The sequence below is a fragment of the Phodopus roborovskii genome, unplaced genomic scaffold (genome assembly GCF_943737965.1).
Source record: "Phodopus roborovskii unplaced genomic scaffold, PHOROB, whole genome shotgun sequence".
NCBI lineage: Eukaryota > Metazoa > Chordata > Mammalia > Rodentia > Cricetidae > Phodopus > Phodopus roborovskii.
This window is the reverse complement of record NW_026126598.1, coordinates 4,375,668-4,399,165: the sequence shown is the minus strand read 5'-3', so window position 1 is coordinate 4,399,165 and position 23,498 is coordinate 4,375,668. Positions and strand designations below refer to the sequence as shown.

The 23,498-nt window shown below is 49.6% G+C and overlaps 1 protein-coding gene across 7 annotated transcripts in view; it reads left to right on the top strand.

Moving 5' to 3' along the window:
- Rimbp2 (RIMS binding protein 2) overlaps positions 1-23,498 on the top strand; it is a 79,623-nt gene that overhangs the window by 16,358 nt on the left and 39,767 nt on the right. For all 7 annotated transcript variants that reach the window (XM_051205080.1, XM_051205084.1, XM_051205083.1 and 4 more), the window contains exons 3-7: positions 5,114-5,218; positions 11,228-11,278; positions 17,859-18,063; positions 20,961-21,097; positions 22,561-22,637. In XM_051205080.1, the coding sequence (XP_051061037.1) occupies positions 5,117-5,218; positions 11,228-11,278; positions 17,859-18,063; positions 20,961-21,097; positions 22,561-22,637 (572 nt within the window). In that variant the 5' untranslated portion in view covers positions 5,114-5,116. The remainder of the gene's footprint in view (positions 1-5,113; positions 5,219-11,227; positions 11,279-17,858; positions 18,064-20,960; positions 21,098-22,560; positions 22,638-23,498) is intronic.

Below are 23,498 nucleotides of genomic sequence, written 5' to 3'. Positions count from 1 at the left end.
TGGACCTTCCTTTGGTGGATAGCCATTGTTGGAGTAGCTAGACCATAGTCTGTAAGCCATTCTAACAAATCCCCTTTCTATACATACATAGTTCTTTTCCTCTAGACAGCCCTGTGTAATGTAGGCACTGTCCCCTTCTTGTTTGATACAGGGTCTTTAACTGACCCTGAGCTCTCTGATTAGTCTAGGTTATCCAGCAAGCTCTAGTCATCGTCTTGTCTCTACCTCCCTAGTGCTGGCATTATATAGACACCATTGTACTTAGCTTTTTAATGGGGGTTTTGGGGTTTGAACTCAAGTCCTCAGGCTTTTGAGGCAAGCGCTTTATTGCCAGAGCCATCTCCCCAGTGCCCTTATACCTCTCTTCCAACACAAGGGAGATGAAAGTGACTTACCTTCACCTGGTGGTAGAGCCTATATCAGTTTTGCTCCTCCCAGCAGGAAGGCCATGTGTCTGTTTTCCCTGCAACCTCTGAGGACCCACTGCCTGCAGCCCCACATCTGGAGCTGTGTGAGCATTTGGCTAATATGTCTTCTGCATCCTCGTGAGGAGTGTGGTCTCCTCCTCTCACTAATCACTTCCTTCCCTGCACTAAATAAAGAGTGTCCAGGCTGCATTTAGCAGCATCCACTTCCAAAATAAACAGAAGCGCAGAAATTAGCTGGGATAATAGTGCAATTAAACAGCTGCAAGGCGGCGGCTGCACAGGGTCCGTGGCATGGGAGGAAGCCCACCTGCCCCTCTTGGAGTTTGGAGATGGCTATGGTGGCAGTCAGGGATGCACTAGCTTTGCCCTTTGACATTCTTGGATGCTGTCCGGGCTCTGCTGTGTTCTAGCTGTGTGGCATTAGGCAACAAATTTGGCCTCCCTGAGATTGTTGAAAAGTAGCAACCACAGCGGCACCGAACTCAGCATCAATTTGGTATAATGCTGGAATGTGGCTGGTCCAGCCTGTGTCTCTCTTCCCATCATTATCTCATCAAGGCTGCTGTGGTCACTTAAGGGCTTGTGGCAGAGCCCCTGGTCACCTGGTTAGTCAGTGTTTGGGGATGCTGTGTGTTGGAAGTGAAATGTCCCTCCCAGGATCATATGCTTGAACCATTGATCCCCAGATGGTGTTTTGGGACATTGTGGAGCTGTTTATAAGTTCTACTGCTTGGTGGTGGTGTGCCACTGTGGGCCTTGGAAGGCTGAAGTGTCACCTTGCTTCTGCTCTGTCTCACTACAGATAGTCACCTGCTACCTTGCATTCCCCTCTATGATGGTCTGATGTCTTTGAAACCAGGGTCTAGGCTAACCTTCTCATCCTTAGGCATCCTATTAGGAACTGGTAATGGATATAAGGGGTCCCAACGCTCTCAGAGAATTTTGATGGGTGTGTCCAGGGGCTCTGCTGGTGAGGGATGGGGATCTGCCATACCTTGTGTCGTAAGAATGCATTATGTTTTGTGCCGTTGGTCAGTAAAATCCTACTGAAGCACAGGGGATGTGAAGGCTGGGTGCAATAGTTATGGTTAGATATCTCCAGGCCCAAACTGGGAGCCACGGCCAGGCAGAACCAACCAAACATGTAAAGACTGACAGACAGGAGAACTCCATGAAAACACACCTACCCCCACCCCTGGGAAGTCAGACCTGAAGGACTCAACACTAGAGTAGGCAGCAAGGGTGGCACACTGCTTGTGGGTCTCCTGTCCAAGGATTCAGCCAATATGGATGGAGATGTCTGAAAAGCGTGCACCTGAACCAGAGTGCAGCTCTTTCCCCTTGTTCCCTTAACACACTGACTGTTTACACAGCATCAGGTGTTCCATGTCATCTAGAGATGGTGGGAAGGACATGGAGGAAGTGTGTGTCAATGTTGTGCCTTGGTGTACGAGGGGTCTGAGAAGCTAGGGTTTGGTGTCCCCGAGGTTCTGGGAAAATCCACCAGGTGCCTCTCAGGGCTGCCTGGTGGTCCTCTGTCTGCCTTGTCTTTAGTCAGATGGAATGACCCAGCCCAGCCCCAGTGTGAACATATTATAGTAACTGTCTTATGGGATTTTGTTCATATCTTGGGGAGTTCTGTTTTCCCAGCATCTTGAGTTCCTGTGAGCATTTCCATAGCAACAGTGAAACCGTCACTTTTGTCTGTGGAGGTGCAGGATAATTACAGCTCTGGAGTTCCCTGGGAATGACTTATGGAGACAGTAAAGGGGATGCAGAGGTCATGGTGCCTGAACACTGCACGCAGGGAAGACTTTACTTTTCCAGGCTGACAAACAACCTGCTGAAATCATGTGTCCATTGAAAACAGAGGCTCAGCCCAGGCTGTAGGCTTGGCTCAATGGGAGAGTGTGTGCCTAGAATCTACCGGGGAGGGGCTAGGGGTGTGGCTTAGTGGTAGACAACTTGCTTAGAAACCTCCCAGAACAGGGCAAGAGGCTTAACACAGTAGTAAAACACCTGCCTAGAATCCCCCAGTGAGTGGCTGGGGTATGGCTCAGTACTAGAGAATTTGTCTAATATACAAGTTAGATTTTGTCAACTTGACATGAACTAGAGTTCAAAGTATCAATCAAGGAGCTGCTTCCATCAGATCAGCATGTGGACAGGTCTGTGGGACATTTTCTTGATTGATTCCTGATGTGGGAGGGCCCAGTCAGTATGGACAGTGCCACTCCTTGGAAAGGTGATCCTGGGTTATGTGAAAAAAGCGGGCTGAGCAAGCCATGGAGAGCAAGCCAGAAAGCAGCATTCCTCATGGCTTCTGCTTCAGTTCCTGCCTTGAGTTCTGATGGTCTGTAACCTGTAAATCTAATAAACCCTTCCCTTCCCAAGTTGGTTTTAGTATGCTTTATGATAGCAACAGAGAAGAAAACTACAACACCTAGAATCCCCAGTGAGGGGCTGGGGGTGGCTCACTGGTAGAGCACCTGCCTAGAATCCCCCAGTGAGGGGCTGGGGTGTGGCTCACTGGTAGAGCACCTGCCTAGAATCCCCAGTGAGGGGCTGAGGTGTGGTTCAGTGGTAGAGCATAGGTCTACAGTGCAGTAGGGTATGATTTCATCACTACTGTGGCAAACAGACTCTACAATGTTTCTGAGGAGAATGGATCTTTTAGTGCCATGAGGTGAGGATGCTCAGGGAACAGTGTCATTTGCCTTCCCCCAGAGACTTGTCTCTCATTTCATGATGTAACTTTAAAACTCTAACTCTAACATGTAGTTTGGTTGGTAGGGTATATACTATCATGCATGGGTTCTGGATTCAACTCTAAGTAATGTACAAATCAAGTGTGATGGTTCACACCTGCATCTTAGCACTGGGGAGGTAGAAGGAGGACCATCAGAAATCTAAAGCCTCAGCTATATAGTTAGTTCCAGGCCAGCCAAACTGTCATGAGCACTCTGGAAAGTTGAGGCAGGAGGATCACAATTTCATGGCCAGCCTGGCTACCTATCAATCCTGTCAATCAATCAATCAATCAATCAATCAATCAATCATCAATCTAAAACCAACTAAATACAGTAAAACAAAACAACAACAAAAGCCCGAGACTCAATAAAGTTGTCAGATCAAAAATAAATTGTAACAAATCATCAACTGGTTCAAAGGGAAGAGTCAGGCAGCCATGCTGAGTCTCTGTCCCAGGTGCTAGGGTTCCCCTTCATCACACGCATAAGTTAGAAGATGCCTGGCAGGAGGGTAACAGGTCTGTAGGGTCCACTACAGTTGGAAAGCCACCACATGCCTGTGTTTGAGGGAGCAGTTGGACTTGCTTCTGTCTCCGCTACCCACATGTTGTGTGTTGAAACCTTCCTGCTTGGGAAGGAACCCAGACTTATAGGTAAAGAATTTAGACTTTAAGGGATTAGCTCAGTGGAGAGAGTGCCTTCAGTGCAAGTGTGAGTTCAGATCCTGAGCACCCAGAAAAAAGTCAGGCATGACCTATATCCCCAGCCCTGAAGATACAGAAGGTTCCTGAGGACTTCCTGGCCATACAGCCCAGCCAATCAGTGAGTTCCAAGTTGATGAGAGAGCTTGTCTCAAAAAATAAGGTGGAGAGTTATACAGGGAAGCACCCAATGTCATCCTCTGCTCTTGAGGATACATGTGAGGGTGTGTGCATCTGCATATGCATACATATACTACATACATACACACGCATGCATACACAAATGCACACACGTACGAGATTCAAACTTTGGAAAAAGTGGCCATATACATACATATATGCATACATAGTACAAACTAAATGTGAATGTTTTGTTTCCGGCAACCTCCATGCTGGGAGGCATCTCAAGTATGAGGTTCCTTCTCACACATGTGCTGCTGTGGCCAAGCTGGTGGTTGGACAAAGTGACAGTGTTTGGGTTCTGCAGCCTCTGACACTTGTTGAACCTCATGACTGGGATTCTGGGCTGGGCTGGTGATGATCAGAGGTCAAAGGTGAGCATCAGTCCCTGAGTTCTGAGGGCTTGAACTCGTCTTTCTAATGAAGATGGCTGGGTGGTCCCCAGGCAAATGAGAAACTATCTCGTGCACTGGGACCATCTCTGGGGGACATTCCAGAGGTTGGAGCTATCGGTGAGTGTCAGTTGGGACTCTGAGGTTTGTGGTAGGTGTGAACTCTGGTGTTGATCCTGGATAGATGTGCACGTTACCTGTTGTGTGAGACCATGCCTCAGTTTCTCCATGGTCAAGAAAGGAGAGTTACAGCACTCTCCTCCAGTGTTAGTGGAGGGTCATGTGATTTTGAGACAGGTAAGAAGCTGGAAGCAGTGTTGGCTGGGCAGGAGCAGATAGGAGCCTTGTCTGGTGTTTGCAAAATACCTGAGCTAAAGCAGAGGAAGAGGAGCGAACGCCTTCCCACGCCACACTGGGAGAAGAGGAGGTTCCCTCTGCCTGAGCAGCAGCTCTGCCAGATCTCCTGTGCTGTGAATATAGACAGCCAAAGCAGGGGAGGGTGCCTGGGGACCAGGGTTTCCCAATCTCTCTGCCTCCCAGTGAAAAAGCCTGGGAGAGGAGGCGGGCGTGTCGTGCCGCTCCTGGGGGTGGGGGCAGAGAAAGCCTGCTGTCTGTGCATAGTGGTGGGCAGCAGGTGCTCAGGGTCCTCCCTGTCCCCACAGCATATGCGAGAGGCTGCTGAACGGCGGCAACAGCTGGAGTTGGAGCATGAGCAAGCCCTGGCTATCCTCAATGCCAAGCAGCAGGAGATCCAGCTTCTGCAGCAGGTGAGCCCAGGAGAGAGAGAGAGAGAGAGAGAGAGAGAGAGAGAGAGAGAGAGAGAGAGAGACAGAGACAGAGACAGAGAGAGACAGAGAGACAGAGAGACAGAGAGACAGAGAGACAGAGAGAGACAGAGTCTGTGTGTCTGTATGTCTCTGTGTGTTTCTGTGTGCTTGGCTGGGTGGGCTGTATGTATGTGCTAGGCCTGGGAGCTTAAACTATGTGTATGTGTGTGTGCATGCCTGCTGAGCCTGGGGAGGTTTTTGTAACTGTGCACCGGGCTGTGTCTTAGGGGCCACAGAGCCCTTTTGTGGCCTTTATTCTACTCGGAGCCCTGGTTTCCCTTAGGCAGACATGCAAAGCTGTCCCATCGGATGCCAGGCTATGGCAGGAAAAGCATGTAGACAGTTCCTGCCAGGGGTGTGTCTTGCCTTAGCTTTGGGAAAGCAGGTTGCACACTGACTTCATCCTGGCCGGCCTGGGATGAGATCCTGTCCCTGGGAAAGGCAAAGGCCAGGCCAGGGCTGTGGCATGTGGTGGAGAGATGGGGACCTAGACTGTGGCTGTGTGAGTCTAGCACATTCCGGTCGTGGCCTGTTATAGCATCACTGGATGGAAGGATTTGAGTTCATAGCTGCTGTTGTTATTAAGTGGTTTTATTAAATGTGTTATTAAGTGGTAAAACTAGATGTGTTCATGGCAGATTCCCTTATTGGGGGTGGGGTGAGAGATTCCAAGAGAAAAGAGGAGAGACATCAGGAAGAAAGGAAGCAGGGCCAGATGATACAAGGTATGCCTTCTACACTGTGATGGGTAGGACCGAGGAAGCCCGCCCCTACCTCAGTCCAAGCTTGCCTTGTTAGCTTGTCTCTTTTCCAGGTAGGAAGATCCCTATTGCAAGAACAGGGGCTGGGAGGGAGGGGCATAAAGAATTAGAATATGGAGACCAGAGACTGACTGACTGTCATCTCTCTCTTCTCTTGCCTGAAGCCCCCCGGGTCCCCATCTTCCTTGCCACTCATTCTTTTAGCAGGGCAGTTGCCCCCCCCCTCCGGCAGTCACCCACACCTGAGCTTCTATGGGATTAGAGGCTAGGCTGTGGGCATGGACTGTGGGTATTTGCTCCTTGGCTCAGTGCTGGCCAGGATGGGTAGTAGGTGACTCCTGTACCTTCTGTGTGGTCCCATACCCATCTGATGATCGTCATGGGTCTTTGATCTTTCAGGGATACTCAGTCGCTTGACCCAACTGAGCAGTGATAAAAAATGTCTGCTTTTCCCAATCAGAGTTATCAACCAGAGGCAACAGGTACCCAAATTTTGAAGCCCCCTTTTTTGAGTCAATATCCAAGACCTTGCATTGGATATAGATTTAATTAAGCTACTGTTCATAGGGACTGTCACAGCTATACTGCTGCCTGTCATAACAAGTTAGCCAGCATACTGAGAAACAATATTTTGTCAGGATATTATTCTTATCTTCCTCCCCAGGGCTGGGAGGAGCAGGATGCTCTTCTCATCTATTCATTACAACTTGGAAGCTGCATCCTCTGGCCGGGTCCATCCGAGACAGATAAAGAGTCTGCAGACATACAAATAATATCTAATAAGGGTGACAGGATATGGCTTCTCCACAGATGGCTCCCTGGGAGCCTGGGGTCATATTGACAGAGTAGCTATCTGATTAGAAAAGGGACCAGCCCCACCGGTTTGCTCGTCCTCATCTTCTCTTTTGTCTGTCATCCAATTTCCCTTGAGCCTTTTGTCCCTTCATCATGTTCTTTATTTTGGACATATGGACACTTCATCATTTGTGAGGACAGAGGAAGAGAAACTGTATAAAATCAAATGCCAATATCTGTAATTTCTTAGAAACGACAGCTCAAATGAGAAAGCATTAGGGAGGGGTGCGGAAGGTGGAGAGGGACACGACAGTGAACTCTTCCCCAAGTTCATGGTCCATTTTGTCTTCTCTGGATGGCACAGTCTGAGCTCTGCCCATGCTGACCATTGCCTTCCACACAGAGTTGGCTCTTTCGTCAGACACTGAGCCAACTCAAAGTGGGAGATAGGGTATCTGGGCAGCCTCTGACTCTGCCATCTCAGGATGGAGGTAAACAGAGAACTACATGACAGAACAAATCAGACCCCATGATGACTAACACCTTGAAGGTAATCAAAACCTCTCAGGGTCCCCAGGCCATTGCATGTTGCACAACTGTCATGTTGTGTGAGTTTACTCCTAACCAAACTACACTCTAGGCACCAGCATGGGATACAGGTCCACAGCGGACAGTATCCAGATGTATCTGCTTGTTGGTTTGGGAGCATTAGGGTTCTGGGAAAGGTCATCTTGTAGTGGGTACTCAGTGATGACTGGGTGAACTCCAGAGCTGGGGGGGGGGTCCAGGTTGGCACAAAGAGTAGGTAAGATGCTGCCCCAATGCAGCCTTCATCACAGCGCCTCTGTGAATTCTTGTCATTGCACACACACTTCTTCATATCCCAGTAGCAAGTGCTGAGTGACTTGTGACCATGGCAATCAGACCTCCTGGAATCTGGGGTATGGAGCCTTGCTCTTCTACAGCTACAGCAAGGAGCTTAGGGTTGCAAATGGGCTAGAGGTCCTGCCATGTAAGCCTGACCCTATGATGACCTCTTCAGAGCTATTCTGTGATCCTAGAATACCATTTCCATGGCCTCAGACTTTTAGAGATTTGGGCCATCTGTGTCCTTGTTCCACAACACAACAATCTACTGTATATTCAAAGGTGGGGCCACATGAGGCCTTGTGCTTCAGAGTGACAGCTTTCAAACCTGGGTCGGTTTCTGAAGTGGGAAAGTAGGAGGTGCAGATGAATGAGCCAGTCAGCCAGCGTGTACTGCACGAAATATTCTTTGTTGATTTCTGCACTTCCAGTAGAAGCCTAGGCTTTGTTATATGTGGAGAATGGGGTATGCACAGACCAACACTACACCTAGACTCAGGACAGCATGGGCCCTGCTATTGTTTGTGTTTCTGGGGATGGAAGCCAGGACCTTGTACATGCTAGGCAAATGTTCTGTCACTGAGAAGTACCTGAAGCTTGGCACCACACTTCCATTTTCCCAGACCTGCCCCGGGGATGTGGACATCTCAGCCCTGACGGGTGTCAACTCACAGCTCCCATCTGAGGACCTGCAGCTCCAATAGTTTCAAGAGGTTTACTTAAACTAATTTAAATAAGAGCAATAGAAATGACTCTGCTCAGTTCCATCCCACACCAATTGCCCTGGGACAGGATGGCTCCTGGGCCAAGTGTCCTATGCCTGAATCCCTCCTGTGCATGTCTGTCTTGAATCTGTCACTGCAGCTGTGGACTGTCCCTTTCTCCTGGACAATCAACCCTGCAGGTGATAGGTCCCTTCTGTTCTGGAGAGAGCATTGTGGGCATCATGGGAACCATAAGTTTTCCTCTGTGCTCCTCCATCTGCAGGCATCCAGTCTCCGCAAAGGTCATACTTCCCCCCACATTGGCAGTGGCCCCGAAATGAGTCTCGCTTGAGTTACTGCTGAGATTTTTTTTCCCTGAGACTCTGGAGCTGCCAACATGGAGTGTTAAATTTAACAATCTATTCTGATCGCCCAAATGGCCCAGCTTGGAAGTGGCCTATGAAAATGAACTCCTGATCATCATCCAGAGACAGAGATGGAGTCATTGCTGCCAAGTTGGCCAGGCCTCCTGGGCCTGCCTGAGTGCTTTGTTGATTGAATTCTGACAGTTGAAAACTGTCTTCGACTCCATGACAGAGAAATTTATAAAAATCTCTGTTTCCTGGCTGTTCCTCCACCCCTTCCCCCACCACCCCATTTTGTAATTTCTTCTGTCATTGTTGCTGTTTTGTTTTGAAAGGAACAACTTCAAGTGTCAATGCATGAGCCGAATTCAATAACTGTGTGATTAGCGGGCCGGGTTCTAGCGGCTTGTCTGGCTCTTATACCCTCACTGGGAATCTGTGAGAATGAGATGCATGGTGAATGTGCTTCTCAGAAATCTTGGGCTTAGGCTCCTCTGAGTCCATGCCATGGAGCTGAGTTCTTGCCTCGGCCCAGCCCACACACAATCTCACAGCGGAGGAGATGAGGTAATGTTCCCTTCTCACCTGCGACAGTGCAAAGTCCAGGCTGATACTCTCCGGAAATGGAAACCCCAGTGTGAGCCCAGATGGGCACGTGGCTTCTTAATTAGAGCAGGTGATGAGGCAGGAGACTGGAGTGCCCAGAGACAAACTGATTCACAAGCTGAAGAATACAGCCTTGGAGGTGTAACTCAGTTGGTACAGCACTTGCCTAGCATGCCTGAGGCTAGGTCAACCCTTGGTATGGCAAACATTTGCTAGGATAGCATGTGCCTGCCACCCTGGCACATGGGATGAGGAAGGAGAAAGATCACTAGTTTATCTTTAGCTACATGGTGAGTTTGAGGCCAGCTTGGGCTGCACGAAACCTCATCTCAAAACAAACAACAAATGAAGCTGAAGAATGCATGGGCCCGCTGATGAGCCCAGGTTAGTCAGACACAGCCTGGTGAGGCAGGGGCCTGAGCTGTCTCTTTACTCCTTCCCATGATGTGACCTTAGACCTCCTGAAGCTCAGTTTATCCACTTTTGGCGGGAGCACCGTATTCTTAACAGTGGGTAGCATTTATCCTAGAAAGTGTATCCGCCTATATTACTACAGTGTGACTTTGGGTGTAGTCAGGCCCAGGGCCTTAAGCAGCTGCTTCAGGCACAGCTGAATCCCAAATGCCATCATAATCCATTTCTCTCTGCCTTCCTCTGGGCCAGCTTCTCCTTTGGTTTTAATGTGTAGGCCCATGGCCATTCTAGCCTTTTCCCTCATGATGGTAAGATGGCTGCAGTTGCTCCTACTTCTCATCTCTAGTCCCAAAGGAAAGGGCCCTCCTATTTGCCCAGCATCTCCCAGCAGAGCTCCTGGCTGGAATTAAGCGCTATAGTCATCAAATAAACTAATTGAAGAGAGTCTGGGATTATACTTATCCTCTTCCTTCAGTGGTACAAATTTAGGCCTTCTCCTCAGGTGATGAGGCCACAGAGACAAATATGAGGTGGACTATCACTATGCTGGGACCTCGGGAGGATGGGGACAGGAAACAATGAAGATTGCACTTAAATTTTCTGTGCCAGACAGGGGCTCTCATGCAAAATTTCTTCAGCAAAGTGCTGACATGTCTTCTTTTGTGTAGCGTGACCTTAACTGTGGGAAAGGGGCAGGCCCCTGCCACAGGCTGAGGGTACAGGATTCCACATACCACAGTGCCTCCTTCAGGCCTGGGTGACCTGAGGAGGACCTGGAGCTTAAGCAGGATAGTGCCACGTGTCCCAGGAGGAGGATGGGATGAGAAGACAGAGCTCTTCAGGCTTAGCATGGAGATCCCAGTGCTCTGGTTCAAACCCATGTGGTTTCTTCTCTGCTACAGGAACAGAGCCATCTCTGTGTAGCCCTGGCTGTCCTGGAACTTATTCTGGAGACCAGGCTGGCCTTGAACTCATAGAGATCTCTGCCTCTGTCTGCTATACTATTGATGCTGGGCCCTCACTGCTCTTGGATACCCTGCTGTCCTGTGTTATGGAGATGCTGCAGCTTTGGGTATGCAGGACCAGCCCCTTCACGTGCTCCAGCACACTGTAGATGGGGTGGATGTTGGGGTGGGCCTGGGTAGTTGCGGGGTTGGTCAGCCCACCAGCTCTTCCCCAAGCAAGGGGCCAGTTCTCCTTGCAGCTGCCATTCTTAAGGGTCCATCCTTTCTCTGCTTGACTGGCCGAAGATCATCAGAACCAACCGAATCCTCACATCTGGTGCAGCTCAGGGGAAAACCTGCAGAATCTACCCTCGTAGTGGGAAATCAGGACACCCCCCTCCCCACCACCATGGGCACACTCTGGTCATGCAGCTTCTGACCCAAGTCTCTCCTCTCCTTCCTAAATACTCTTTTCTTTCTCCACCGTGAACAGGCTCAGGTTGAAGCTAAGAAGGAGCATGAAGGTGCTGTGCAGCTGTTAGAGGTGAGCATGGGTGGGTGGGTAGAGGCTGGGAGGACTCTATAACTGCCAGAAAAGAAATGGTACCTACCGCGTGTCGGACACTAGACATGGCCACACACCCCCTCACTCACATCGTCCTCACAAGCCTGTGCTCTCCTATGCACAGTCACCATTCCTATCTCTACCACTGAGGAAACAGCACAGAGAGGCGACTCAACTTTTCCTTAGTCACACAGCTGGGGCCAGAGCTGTGTGTCTCAGTGGGCTGTGCCTTTTGGCTAGCTGCTCTCAATAGGAAATGAGGAGGGGTTTCTTCTAGGGTCAGTGTTGGGTTATTCCTGGGGGCTCCATCCTCTGAGGGATGGCATGGGGGACATTGCTGAAGCTTTGTATTCTTGCTGGAGAGACACTTGCAGGATCAGAGAAAGGAGGGTCGAGGACATTGGTTCTCAACCTTCCTAATGCTGTGACCCTTTAATGTAGTTCATCATGTGGTGATCATAGCTGTAAAGCTATTTCATCGATACTTCATAACTTAAATTTCTACTGTTACGAATTGTAATGTAAATATCTGATATGCAGGATATCTGATATTTGAGCCCCCCACAAAGGTTGAAGACCACTGATCTAGGAACGAAGTAGTTAATGCCACACCAGCCACTTCTGGGATCATTGTCCCCATGAGAGTGGCCATCTCCGCCACATGCAGACCTTTCTTAGTGGTCCTGAGGTGGTTCTGGAAACAGAACAGCCACTGGACCCCATCATCTGGGGTGGCACACTGGGAGTGACCACTTCTGGTCCGTGGCTTTAGTCCTATGTCAGTCTCCCTGGAGAATGATAGGCAGGTAGAAGGAAGTTGAGATCTTGGTGTCCTTAGGAGTCTTTGCCATTCATTCCTCATGCATAGTGACCAGTTAGCCATGGTCACACTGTGATTGGGGTAGTGGTGAATTGTACTAGCTATGTGGCCCCCCTGCTGCCAGGGAAGGGGACTTTCCAAGTAATTGCAAGATGTCCCCTTCCCTGGGGCAGTAGCTGCCACTGAACACAGAGTGTGTGCACCTCTTGCGTCAACTTCCAGAATCTATTCCTCCCACAGGGAAGGTTCTCTGGCCACTCTCCCATGTATTAACATTGGTCTTTGGAAAGTTCCCATTAGTTAGTATCAGGAGGGGCATGTGTGTATTGCAGGACAGAAAGATACACATCCTGGGAAAATGGAACAGGCTACCCCCAGATAGACATCCACCTCCCTGAGGGAGCGGTTTAGTCTGACCTCCCCTGGCTAGAAATGAGTCCCTTTCTCCAGTTGCCTGGAAGTTTACCATCTTGGTCACACATGTCATTTCCACCTCCTGAGTTGTCACTGCAGCCTGTTACAGCACTGCTGGGTAGCCTGTGCTTTGAGCTATGTTAACATCCGTGACACAACATGCCTTCATTCGGAAGCTGGGGAAGGCCACTCGGCCGTGGGCTGTACTGGGCACTTCATTCACGCCATCTTTCTGTAATTGTCTTGTCTGGCTCTCCACCCAGAACACTCTGGAGTGCATGCAGGTATTCAGTGTGGCTTTCCCATCCGTGCATGTGCCCTGTGGTGCTTTCCCTATGTGGGCAGCCCTGGATCTGCTCCTCCTCCTCCTACAAAGCACCCCGAGGGTCTGACCCTGCACAGGTGCCTGGTATGGGTATGGACCAGAGCTCCTCAGGCTGGTGCCAGCTAAGAAGTGGGAAGAGGCATACACAAACACTTTCTCAGAGTGCTGAGCTGGCCCTGTGCACACGTCTTCCTGTTGCTTGCCAATGCTGTGAATTCCGATGATCGTGGGAAGGAGGCTGGGACTGATGTTCTTGGGATTGGTGCGTGGATGGGAGGGCCTGGAAATATGCTTAGAATTCTATTATGGGTCATCAGAATTCACCGTGTGACCCATGTATGCTTATTCTCCTATCCCATCCATCCAGAGCCAACAGCAAGCTCCTTCCACAGGGGACAGGTTACTCTTTCCATCTACCCCTGGTGTGGTCCCTGGCTCAGACCAAGGACTGATAGATATTAAAGTCAGAGAGGGGTAGCCTTCCTCATTGCGAGATGAGGGGCTGTCTCTCAAGAGGGTTCCTTAGACTGACCATCATGGCGTCTCTGGGAGCTTGTCACAAATACTGATCCCCAGGCCGAGGAAACTCACAGATAGAGCTTTGTCTTATGCAGCCCTTCAGGATCCCAGGTAGTTGGGTCTGAGCCATGTGTCAGAGAACATGGTAGAGGAGGCATCAGGCTATCCGTTGAGAAAGAGGGACACTTGAAGTCTTCACCAGTGCCCATCCAGTTGTTATAACTGAGAACTCCTGCCCTCTGCAGCCCAGGCCAATCCCAGACCCCACCCTAGCTCTGTGGAGAGACTGGGAGGCAAAAATCCCACACACTAGTTGTCAGGACACCTTCTAAGGGTGTCTAACTTTGGAGTATGTGGAATAACTAGATGTCACCTGGGTGATGGTCTTTAGGCAGAAGCACTGCCAAGAAAAGTAGTCTTTTCCCCGTGGCATCAGCAATATAGCCACTAGAGGAGGCTGAGTTGGGATGTGTGTTGCAGCAAAGCCCTCTGCATACCCACCAGCTCCACAGATATTTGAAATTCCCAGTGGGTGCATGGTCAGTGTGTGGGATGGGGAGGCTGCTGCCCAAGACACCCAAGAGAATGCCAGTTTCAGGAGTTGATGAGAAACCCAGTGAGCATCCTTTAGTAGGGACCCCAAGGGCAAAAGGTAGCATACCCAGCACACAGCTGCATCCCTCTACCTATAGCAGGTGAAGTGGTGGCAGCTGCCTTGCTGAGTTGCAAGGGGGCTTTAGAGAATGCTGGCCCTTACTTAGCCCATGTGCCATGTGTTCCTGATAGAAGGGGAGAGTGTGCCTGGTGGCATCACCTCCCTGCCACTGAGAAAAGTCTCAGCCATGAAAACGTATGGTGGAGACCACTGTGTGTGTGTGTGGACAATGTCAGAATGCGAGCAAGGGGTCTGGGCCTTGAGGACAAGGCTATTTCCACACAGATCTGTTCCTATGGCAACCATAATGGATGCACAGGACTCCATGTGCTTGTGGGTGACTCTGCAGGTGATTTCTGCGTGCCCCATTGTCTTTAATTGGAGAAGTGTCCTTTACCTTCAAAGCTCTTTAGCTTGGACACAAGCCCAGCATGCAGCCACACACCACAGGAAATTAAAGTCAGAGAAACTCTTGTGGAGGCAGCCGGGAAGCTGGCAGTCATGTCTTCGGATATTTGCCTCTGGCTTTTAAATGCTCTGCCTGCATTTGTAAGCTGCTGCTCTTAGTCCAATTATAGAACGCTTTGCCATCTGCCACAGCCATGGTCACAGCACAGACCCCTCCATCCCCCGCCTGCAGGTGGTGGTTCTCTGAGAGGCTTGGACTGGGCCAGGAGAGAAGAGTGGGTGGGCATACCCATGAGGCTGAGTGAACACACACAGGCAAGGTTCCCACCATGCAACAGAGACTCCACAATGCTCCGGATAAACTGAAAGAAACACCACAGAATCAAAGCAGTAGCCAGGAGCAGAACTGCTGTTCCTAGAAGTGGGTGACTTCAATCTATCAGAGCACCTAACCAATGAGTGGCCCAGACACGCAGCAGCTGCACCCAAGGAAGGCTGGGGGCCATGTGCATACAGCCTCTTGAGAACAGACCAACAGGGATGCCTAGGCATTTGAGGTTAGTATGGGCATCTCTTCTGTGCTGTTGGAAGCTGCTGAGACCTGAGTTAGCATCTCACCTTTCAAAGCTGTTTTCTCTGATGTTTGAGGAGAGACCAGCCCAAGAGGCTGGGAAGAAAGGTTTGTCAGATTCTGTGCAGTAACCTTGAGGACTAGACTCTACCTACCACTACCTTTCAGTTTACTGAGTCACCCCCAAGTCTAGGCCCACTGCAGCGCCCTTTGTGGACATATTTTACAAGGCAAACAGTTACTGACACATGCTCAAGAGGGGACATTGGCCTGCATGCCTCAGTTGGTTCTGCCAAGAAGTCCCAGGCCTCTTGATCATGCACATCTCCACCATCAGCTCCCTGCATGCTTACTGGAGGGAAAGCTGCTTGAAGCATTGTCTAGACACAAGGATATTAAAAATCCCAGCCTTAGCCACCAATTCAAGGACAGCTTTCACCTTCCTGTTTCTTATTTATTCACTGATGGGACAGTGCTTAGATATGTGAGCCAGCTCCAAGTTTAAATACTTTATTTTATGTATATGGGTATATACCACGTACATGCTGTGCCCACAGAGGTCAGAAGAGGGTGTTGGACTGACTGGAACTCAAGTAACAAACAGTTGTGCATTTCCATGTAGGTACTGGGACTCGAACCTGGGTCCTGTGGAAGAGCAGCTCTAAATCACTGAGCCATTGCTCTAGTGCCATGTTCATATACTTCCATTTTCACTAACTAACGCCACATTTTCCCATGCCTCACACTTGGGAAAAAGTATACCTATAACCCTGGCATAGAAACTAGTCCGCTTGACTCTGAGACCTCTGGACTGGTTGCTAGTGGCCTTTGGGGGCCAGGGAGGACACAGACCTGGAGAGGCAGGCTCAGATGGTCTGAGCTGGTCATGCTCCTTGGACGCAGAACCCTAGTCAGTGCATACTGACCATCTCTTACTTTGGTTAAGTGAATCAGTTGTTCATGTATGAAGTCATAGCTCCTGAAATATCTATACAACACTGATACCAGCTTTTTTATTTAGTAATTTGGACTTACATAGCTACAACCAGATGTATGGAGTCTGTTGCCCTTGAATAGTTACACCCTCTCCCAAGCTGAAGGCTGGCAAGCACTGGCCAGCTCCCTAATGAACAGCATTGACATTTTGTGGTGTGATTGGAGAGTCCTTCTGCCTCTCCTTAGTTAGGTCTGGTTGTTGTGCAAGATGCTCAGAGATGCTTTTCAGAATGTGGGATTATTCAAATGTGGTTTCCTGCTCATACTCACATGCAGGGGACCTCACTGGCCTCTGTAAGTACTCAGGGCACATTTGATAACTCGGGTGATCTGATGGCTTTCCTCTCATCAGGACAGTTGATGTTGGTTCCTCTGATGACCCTGATGTCACCATCCCACACATGGATTCTGCTCTTGGGGTCATTCCTATCCTGACTCCTGAATCTCCCTACATTCTCCACAGCCCACCTGTGCAGCAGAGCCCAGAGATTTGGTCTCTTGCCTCCCTTTGAGGTGAAGGCTGTCTGAGCCAACCTCATTCAGCTTTTAAAAAGAGGAACCCTGCTGATTTTTTTAATGAATTGAAGAAATTAATTATAGGCTTGGGATCCATTGCGGTTATTTTTAGAAACCCGTGATCTCAGACATAAATAGCACTCTGTTCTGGATGAAAGAGCTGGGATACTTAATGCTTATGGCATGGGAAAGAGGGAGAGGAGGTAGAAGAGGAGGGGAGAAGAGGGGAGAGGGGGAGAGAGAGAAGGGTGAGGATGGGGAGAGAGAAAGAAGAAGGGATGGAAGGACAAAGAAGAGGGGAAGGAAAAGGAAGTACCATGTCAGGAAGTAGAAGAGGTGGAGGAGGATGGGGAGGAGGAAGAGGAAGGAGAGGGGGTAAAGGAGGAGGAGGAACAAAAGATCTGGAAGAGGATGTAGAGGAGGAAAAGGAAAGAAAAGAGATGAAGGAAGAGGATGACGGAGAGGGAGAGACAGAAGGGGATGGAGGAGGCAGAGATGGGGGAGGAGCTAGAGAAGGGATAGAAGGTGGAGGAGGGGGATTGTCCACTCGTGAGCCCCTATGAAGCCAGGCAGCACATTGACTCACAGTCATTTTTCTACATTCCCATTGCCTATAATAAAACAAGACTCTATTGAACTAGGTACTTAGGTCAGGGTCAAGTTCTTGGGGAGCAACAGGAAGCACACAGATTAAACCCTTGCCTTACCTCATGATGCTGAAATTCCAATGGAGAGCCCCACAGCACCCAGGAGCAACCTACCACACTTGTCCTGCCCAAGGAGGGAGCTTGCTGGCTACCCTTTTCTTCCATGTGTTTTCCCGGGAGGTTCTTGTCTTTCCAGGTGTCATGGTGGTGTCGGCCAATGACAGTGGTGTTTCTAACCCAATAGCAAGGAGAATTTCCCTGGTGTTGGGGCAAACCATGGTCTTTGAGGGTCTGCAGGCTCATGAGATGGCATTGCATGATGGGTTGGCAGCTGGGCTGTTCCCTAGTCAGTGCTGTTTCAGCCTCACGCTCCAAACATCAAGCAGGCGTGCCAACCACAAAGTGCCCAGGCTGCACGCAGAGCCTGGAACAATCCACACTTGGCTGGGAGCTGAGCGATGGCAAGATTTCTTGGCACCTGTTGTTCCCCATGGTGGCCAGCAGCCAGGCTGCCTGTGAGGCTGGGCTACCAGACACTGCTGTTCTGTGGAGGTGGAAGCAGCCCCCGCCATACACAGGCGCACAGCATGTGCACGCACACACACTCTTAAAAGACACATGTGCCCCCGTGCACATCTGCATCACTGAATCACCCCGCTTTGACTACTATCCTGCCTCTGCTGTGTAGTCCAAGGTCCGAGAGCTGGAAGAGAAATGTCGCGTGCAGAGTGAGCAGTTTAACCTTTTGTCCCGGGACCTGGAGAAGTTCCGGCAACACACTGGGAGCATTGACTTGTTGGGCAGCAGCTCAGTGGCCTTGCTGGATGTCCCCTTGGCCCCTGGCAAGCCTTTCCCACAGTACATGAATGGACTAACCACCTCCATACGCAAAGGTAAGTGGCAGATGTTTGCAACAGCTGGGGGAGGGTGCCTATGGTGGAGAGTATGAAGACTTACTACAGCAGGACTAAGGACAGCCCAGGCTGCTATGTCCTTATCCATTCATAGAGTGGCTTGAATACTCTAGTATCGGGGGGAGCATGTTTGTGTGGGTATGGTGCACACACATGTGTGAGTACATACATGTAGAAGACAGAGGTCAGTCTTTGATGATGTTTCTCAGGATCTATCCACCTTGCTTTGAGACAGGGTCACGCATTGTCCCAGGGTTTGTGGATTAGTCTAAGATGACTGGCAAGTCCAAATGAACTCCAGGAATATGCTTATCTCCATGGCTCCAGCACTGGAATTCTGAGATATGCTGCCATGTCTAGCTTTTTGCATGGGTGCTGGAGATAGAACTCAATTCTTCATGCTGGTGTGGCAAACACTATCAACTAAACTATCCCCCCCCTTTTCCTCCAGATTATAGGCTCATACCTGTAATCCAGCACTTGAGTAGCCGATAGCAGAAAACTGCAGCTACTTCCTGAAGAGTCTTGGCTATAGTGCAAGACTCTGTGTTAAAAACAAAAACATACCCCCAAGTTGTTGATTTATTTCAATTAGGGGAGCAATTAGGGATCCAAATGCCAGACTTCCTTTTGTAACTATGTTAAGACAATTTTCAGTCTCTCCTGGTTCTTATCAAAATGGAGAGGTGCTCCTGGTATTTTTTTTTTTTTAATTATAAAAACTAGGCAGTGCTCATTGCTCTGTGTCATCATCAATGGAGTTCTTTTCCCCAGCTCCTCAGCTATTAACATCTTTCCTTCTAGCTCTCGAATTGCAGGGACTGACAGACAGCACTAGTGACTTTGCTATGAGAAACAAGATGGAGGGAATGGGGCTGCCCAAGGCCTTCTAGTTGTTTACTGAACAGAATTCATCCAGGAGGTGTCTGGGTGCCAAGATTGTGATGTCTGTTAGAAGGCAGGGTCCTGTAGGAAGCCTTGCAAGAGATCAGATAGGCTTCAAGGTGGCTTCTGGCCCAGACAGATGCTTGCATATAGACTATGAGGTAGAAAGAAGACTATTCTAGAAGGGATGGTTGGGCTCCGTATTCAAGCTATGAAAGGCACAAGACAGCTTCTGTTCTCTCCAGAGAACCTGCAGCTTCCTATTTTGCATCCTAGCTGCAAGGGAGTCACACAGATCACCCCTTCAGGAAAGGCAAAGTCCTAGAAGGCCACCTAACGCTTAGCTGAAAGTTTCTTTGGGGGAGGGGTGGTCACCCAGGTACCTCTACCTGGCATGTGTCCAGTTTTGACTCAGAAGGAATGCAAATTCTTGGCACCAGCCACAGGTGTGCACCGACCGCTCTTCTCAGGCATGAAGTGGCTGATGCCCTCTTGAATTTTCAGCAGCTGCGATCATCTACGGGAGAGAGCTGCACAAGACTGGGTCCATTAACTTCCTGCTGTGAATGGCCTCATGAGGCCCTGCCTCCTCTCTGAGGATTTATAGACAGTTCATGACTGCTGAGGGAGGGTCTTATAGAGTTCCCCACCCAATAAGAGAAAGGCGTTTTCTTTTATGGTGTATCTGCTTGTGAACACCCTCTGCTATTCTAATTAGCTCTAACATATTGGTTTACCAACCTAGATAGTCCCTTAGAGATGTGCCCATGTGCCATGGGACCGAGAGTGTGTGCTTCTTGGTTGTGTTTGGGAGCAATATAGTCTGATGCACTGTAGATGGAGTATTGAATACCAAGACCTAAACCTATTCACCTTGAAGGTCAGGACTTTGCCACTAACATTTCTCCACCATCCCTCTCCCTTGCCCCGCTGGCCACCACTTTCTCCCTCTGCTTCTAGGACTCTGACATCATCAGAGTCCGCATGTGACTGGCCAGTGTAGTCTGCATCTTCTGGTATCTAGATTATTTTATTTTGAATAAGGCATTCCAGGTAATTCCACACTGGTGGGAGCGGCAGGACTTTCCTCTTTATTTAAGGCATTTACTGGGTAGCTAATTGCATTGGCTTTAGTCACTTTTTATTTCCTGACTTGGCCTTGGAGGTAGTGGGGGGGGGTGTCCTGTCCCTGAGTAAAGTAACTTCTTGATGTGGCAGTTCAGGAAGAGGCTGGATGTCCCAAACAAGAGACATGCTGACTTGGAGGCAGCAAAGGACGCCAGGGAAGGACAGGCCGTACTTCATGTTTAGATTCTGATTTAATAGAGTGTGGCTTTAGAGTGTAGATCAGGCCATCCTGGGTCAGTGTGCTCCAGACCTGGCCTTAGTAACACACTGTGAGGATAGTACATGCTTTGGTACTGAGAAACCTATCAAATAATTTCTAGCCAGAAAGTTGGTAATTGAACAAGTTGGGACTTTTTTATTTTTGGTCCAAGTGACAACAGATTTCACCATAAACCAGTATGAGTAGTAAGGTAATTGTCATCCAAGAGGTGAAAAGCCAGACTGTAGCTTCAGATACAGGTTTACTCAGGTACCTTTGGTGATGTCACAGGCTCTGCCTTTCCATATTACAGTGCCCAGCTCTGTGGGCACACTGTGTTCTTTCCTATCCCAATCAGAAAGGCTGTGGGGTCACTGAGCCTTCAAGCCAACAGAAGGAAAAGACCCCATGCTCAGGATGCACTAACCTTCCCTGATTGGACCTTCTTGTGGCTCATATCACATGTCATCGCCAAGCCTTCAGTCCAGCCAGCCTGTATGCTACCCATGATGATCCGGGGCTATAGTGAACCAGCCCGAGGGAACTGGGACATGGGTGGACCTGACATGGACACCAGAGAGAGGAAAGTACAGGGAAGGAAACTAGCTAGCACACTGATCTGATGGCCCATCTCCTTCCCCATCCACTATTGTGTCCTGGCCAGGTCACGAGGGCCCCACTGGACACTATTCTGTGATTGGTGACTATATCCCGTTGTCTGGGAACAAACTGGAGCCTCCGTGTGTGAAGCCCTCCTTCCTGTTACGATCCAGCAGCCCAAGATGCAGATTTGAGTCCGAGGTGAGTCCCACTTAGCCAGCTCCAGACTGAATCTGGAAGGATGGATGTCTATGCCCCACTCCTTCATCCTTCCCTCCACGCCCTCTTCCTTTCTCCCACTCACCCTGGTCCTGCTTTGTTCCACTAATTTTCTACATCCCTCACCATGGGTCAGGAAGTAGGGACCTGCTGTTGAGAGGCAGAGGAGACCCTGGATATTATGAGGGGGATACAAGTGGTGGGTAAGGATACAGCACCCCATCAGTATCTGAACAGCCAAGCCCCCGTGAGGGTTCTACAGACAGCAGAACTGGCTATGGGGACTTCTGATTGGACAGGGAGGGGCTGTGAAACCAGGAGGGTTCCTCCTTGGTGTCACTGTATGCCTGAGAAGCCAGGCTTTTGGTTGGCTGAGTAGGGCTGGGAGGTGGTGGGGGTGGGGATAGGTGTCGCTTTGGTCCCTTGAACAGCATTAGTCCCTGTGTAAGTCAAACAGGATGGTGCTGGAGCGCTCCCAGGAAGGAGTGGCATGGCTTGATAGGCGCCACGAAGGAGCACCCTGCCTCCCACACACATAGGGGATGGGAGGGGACTTGCCTTCTCTAGGACACTATAGCTCAATCTCCCTTTTACCTGAGGCTGAGTGAGAGTGCCCTTATCTCAGAGGCCTATGGCCGCACGCCCTGGGATTGCTGCAATAGGGACTGTGCTGGCAGTGGCCTTAAATTCTGCAGATGCCGAGACCCCAGGGTGAAAGAGAGGCAATGAGAGGTATTTAGAAGGGAGTTCTGCTTTGGCTCCACCTCTCTCTCTACAGACCTGTCCCTGAGAAAGCAGCAGCTCCCTCCCCCTCCCCCAGATGCTCAAGGTATTTAAGACCAGGCCCATAGCCCTGACACGTGATTTCTCTCCTGCCTTCCTCCTCCAAGAATCGCCCAGGAGTTGCTTTGCTCAGATTAAACCTGGTCTTATTAATTTGGCTGGATTTGGCTTACTGCGTGTGGAGAAACCCCACAACTGGGGATTTTCAAAGTACTTATCAAGAGGGTTCCTACTTTTCCCTTTCCCGTGGGTCCCTGTGGCTTACTGAATGCCACTGGAGATGGCAAATGGGGTCCTCCCTAGGAAGAGCCCTCTGCAAGCAGAGGGTGTGGTCACCTTTGTCTTCCGCCATGACATTCCGGTGTCTCAGGCTATAGTACATGGGGAGGGCACCCAAGTCTCTGCTGATGCTCAGGCTAGGGTTCCAGCAAAGGTCAGTGGATGTGGTTCCTATTTCATGAGAGTGTCATAGACTGGGCTATTTTCCCAATGAAGCTCAGTGAGGCTACGGACAGATTTCGTGAATGTCATCATGGATGGTGCCGTGTCACTGTGTGTGTGTGTGTGTGTGTGTGTGTGTGTGTGTGTGTGTGTGTGTGTGTGTGTGGTGAAATGCAACCTTCGGTAGCATTAACTACAAACCACCATCACTGCCCTCACAGATGGACAATGACCGGAACTCTAACAACTCCAAGCAAAGCAGCTCGGGGAAGGTGCACCTGTGTGTTGCCCGATACAGGTAGGGATGCAACACCACATCCTCCACCCTGAGTGCTGAGGCAGAAGAAGCAGGTGAGAGGCAGAGAGTGCACATGCACAGGATGAGACCACACTTCGTTCCACCGAGCCTCTGTGACTCAGTGTCTAAAGTTGAGCACCCAGGGGCTTGCTCCCTCACACTCCCGAGGTCAGCAGCTGAATTAAGGTGCCCCATGGCCATGGCTCCAGGAAGACTCTTGGGGAGAGTCTTGGGTCCTTTTCAGGCTCTGGTGGCTCTAGTACCCGTAGCTTGTTGCTGCATCTCTCTGGTCTCTGTCTGCACTTTCCCATGGCCTCCTCTTCTATGTGTGTTCCTGTGTCTCATGCATTAATCTCCATCCTGGCCAGTGTGATATTTTCTCACCTGGGTGAAGTGTGCAGGGAACTCTTGGCAAACGAGGCCACATTCACAGAGATCAGGAGCTGAGACTTGTGGCAGATCTTTTTGGGGGATATCACTTAATCCACAACAGGTGGCAAACAGAATGTCACTGGGGAGACCGTGCCCAGAACCTCCATCAATGCCTCCCATTCCCCACCCTCTATTATCTTGCCCAAATCCCAGGCATCGTATCTTAGAAGTACTCAGTAGATCATACGGTTGATCAAACAAATGCAGTTTCTGGAATTTTTTTCTTTGTGAAAGTGTGCAAAGAGATGTCATAAGGACATTTGATAGGATACTGAATAAATTACTATTTAGGAGTTAGAAGCAGTGTCTACATTTTGATATTAGAAAAAACAATTACATTAAGTTTGGTGACCTCAACAGTGAAATTCTATACAAAAACTAAAAAAGGCAATGGCAGACTTCATAAAATAGAAATACAATGTCCTACAT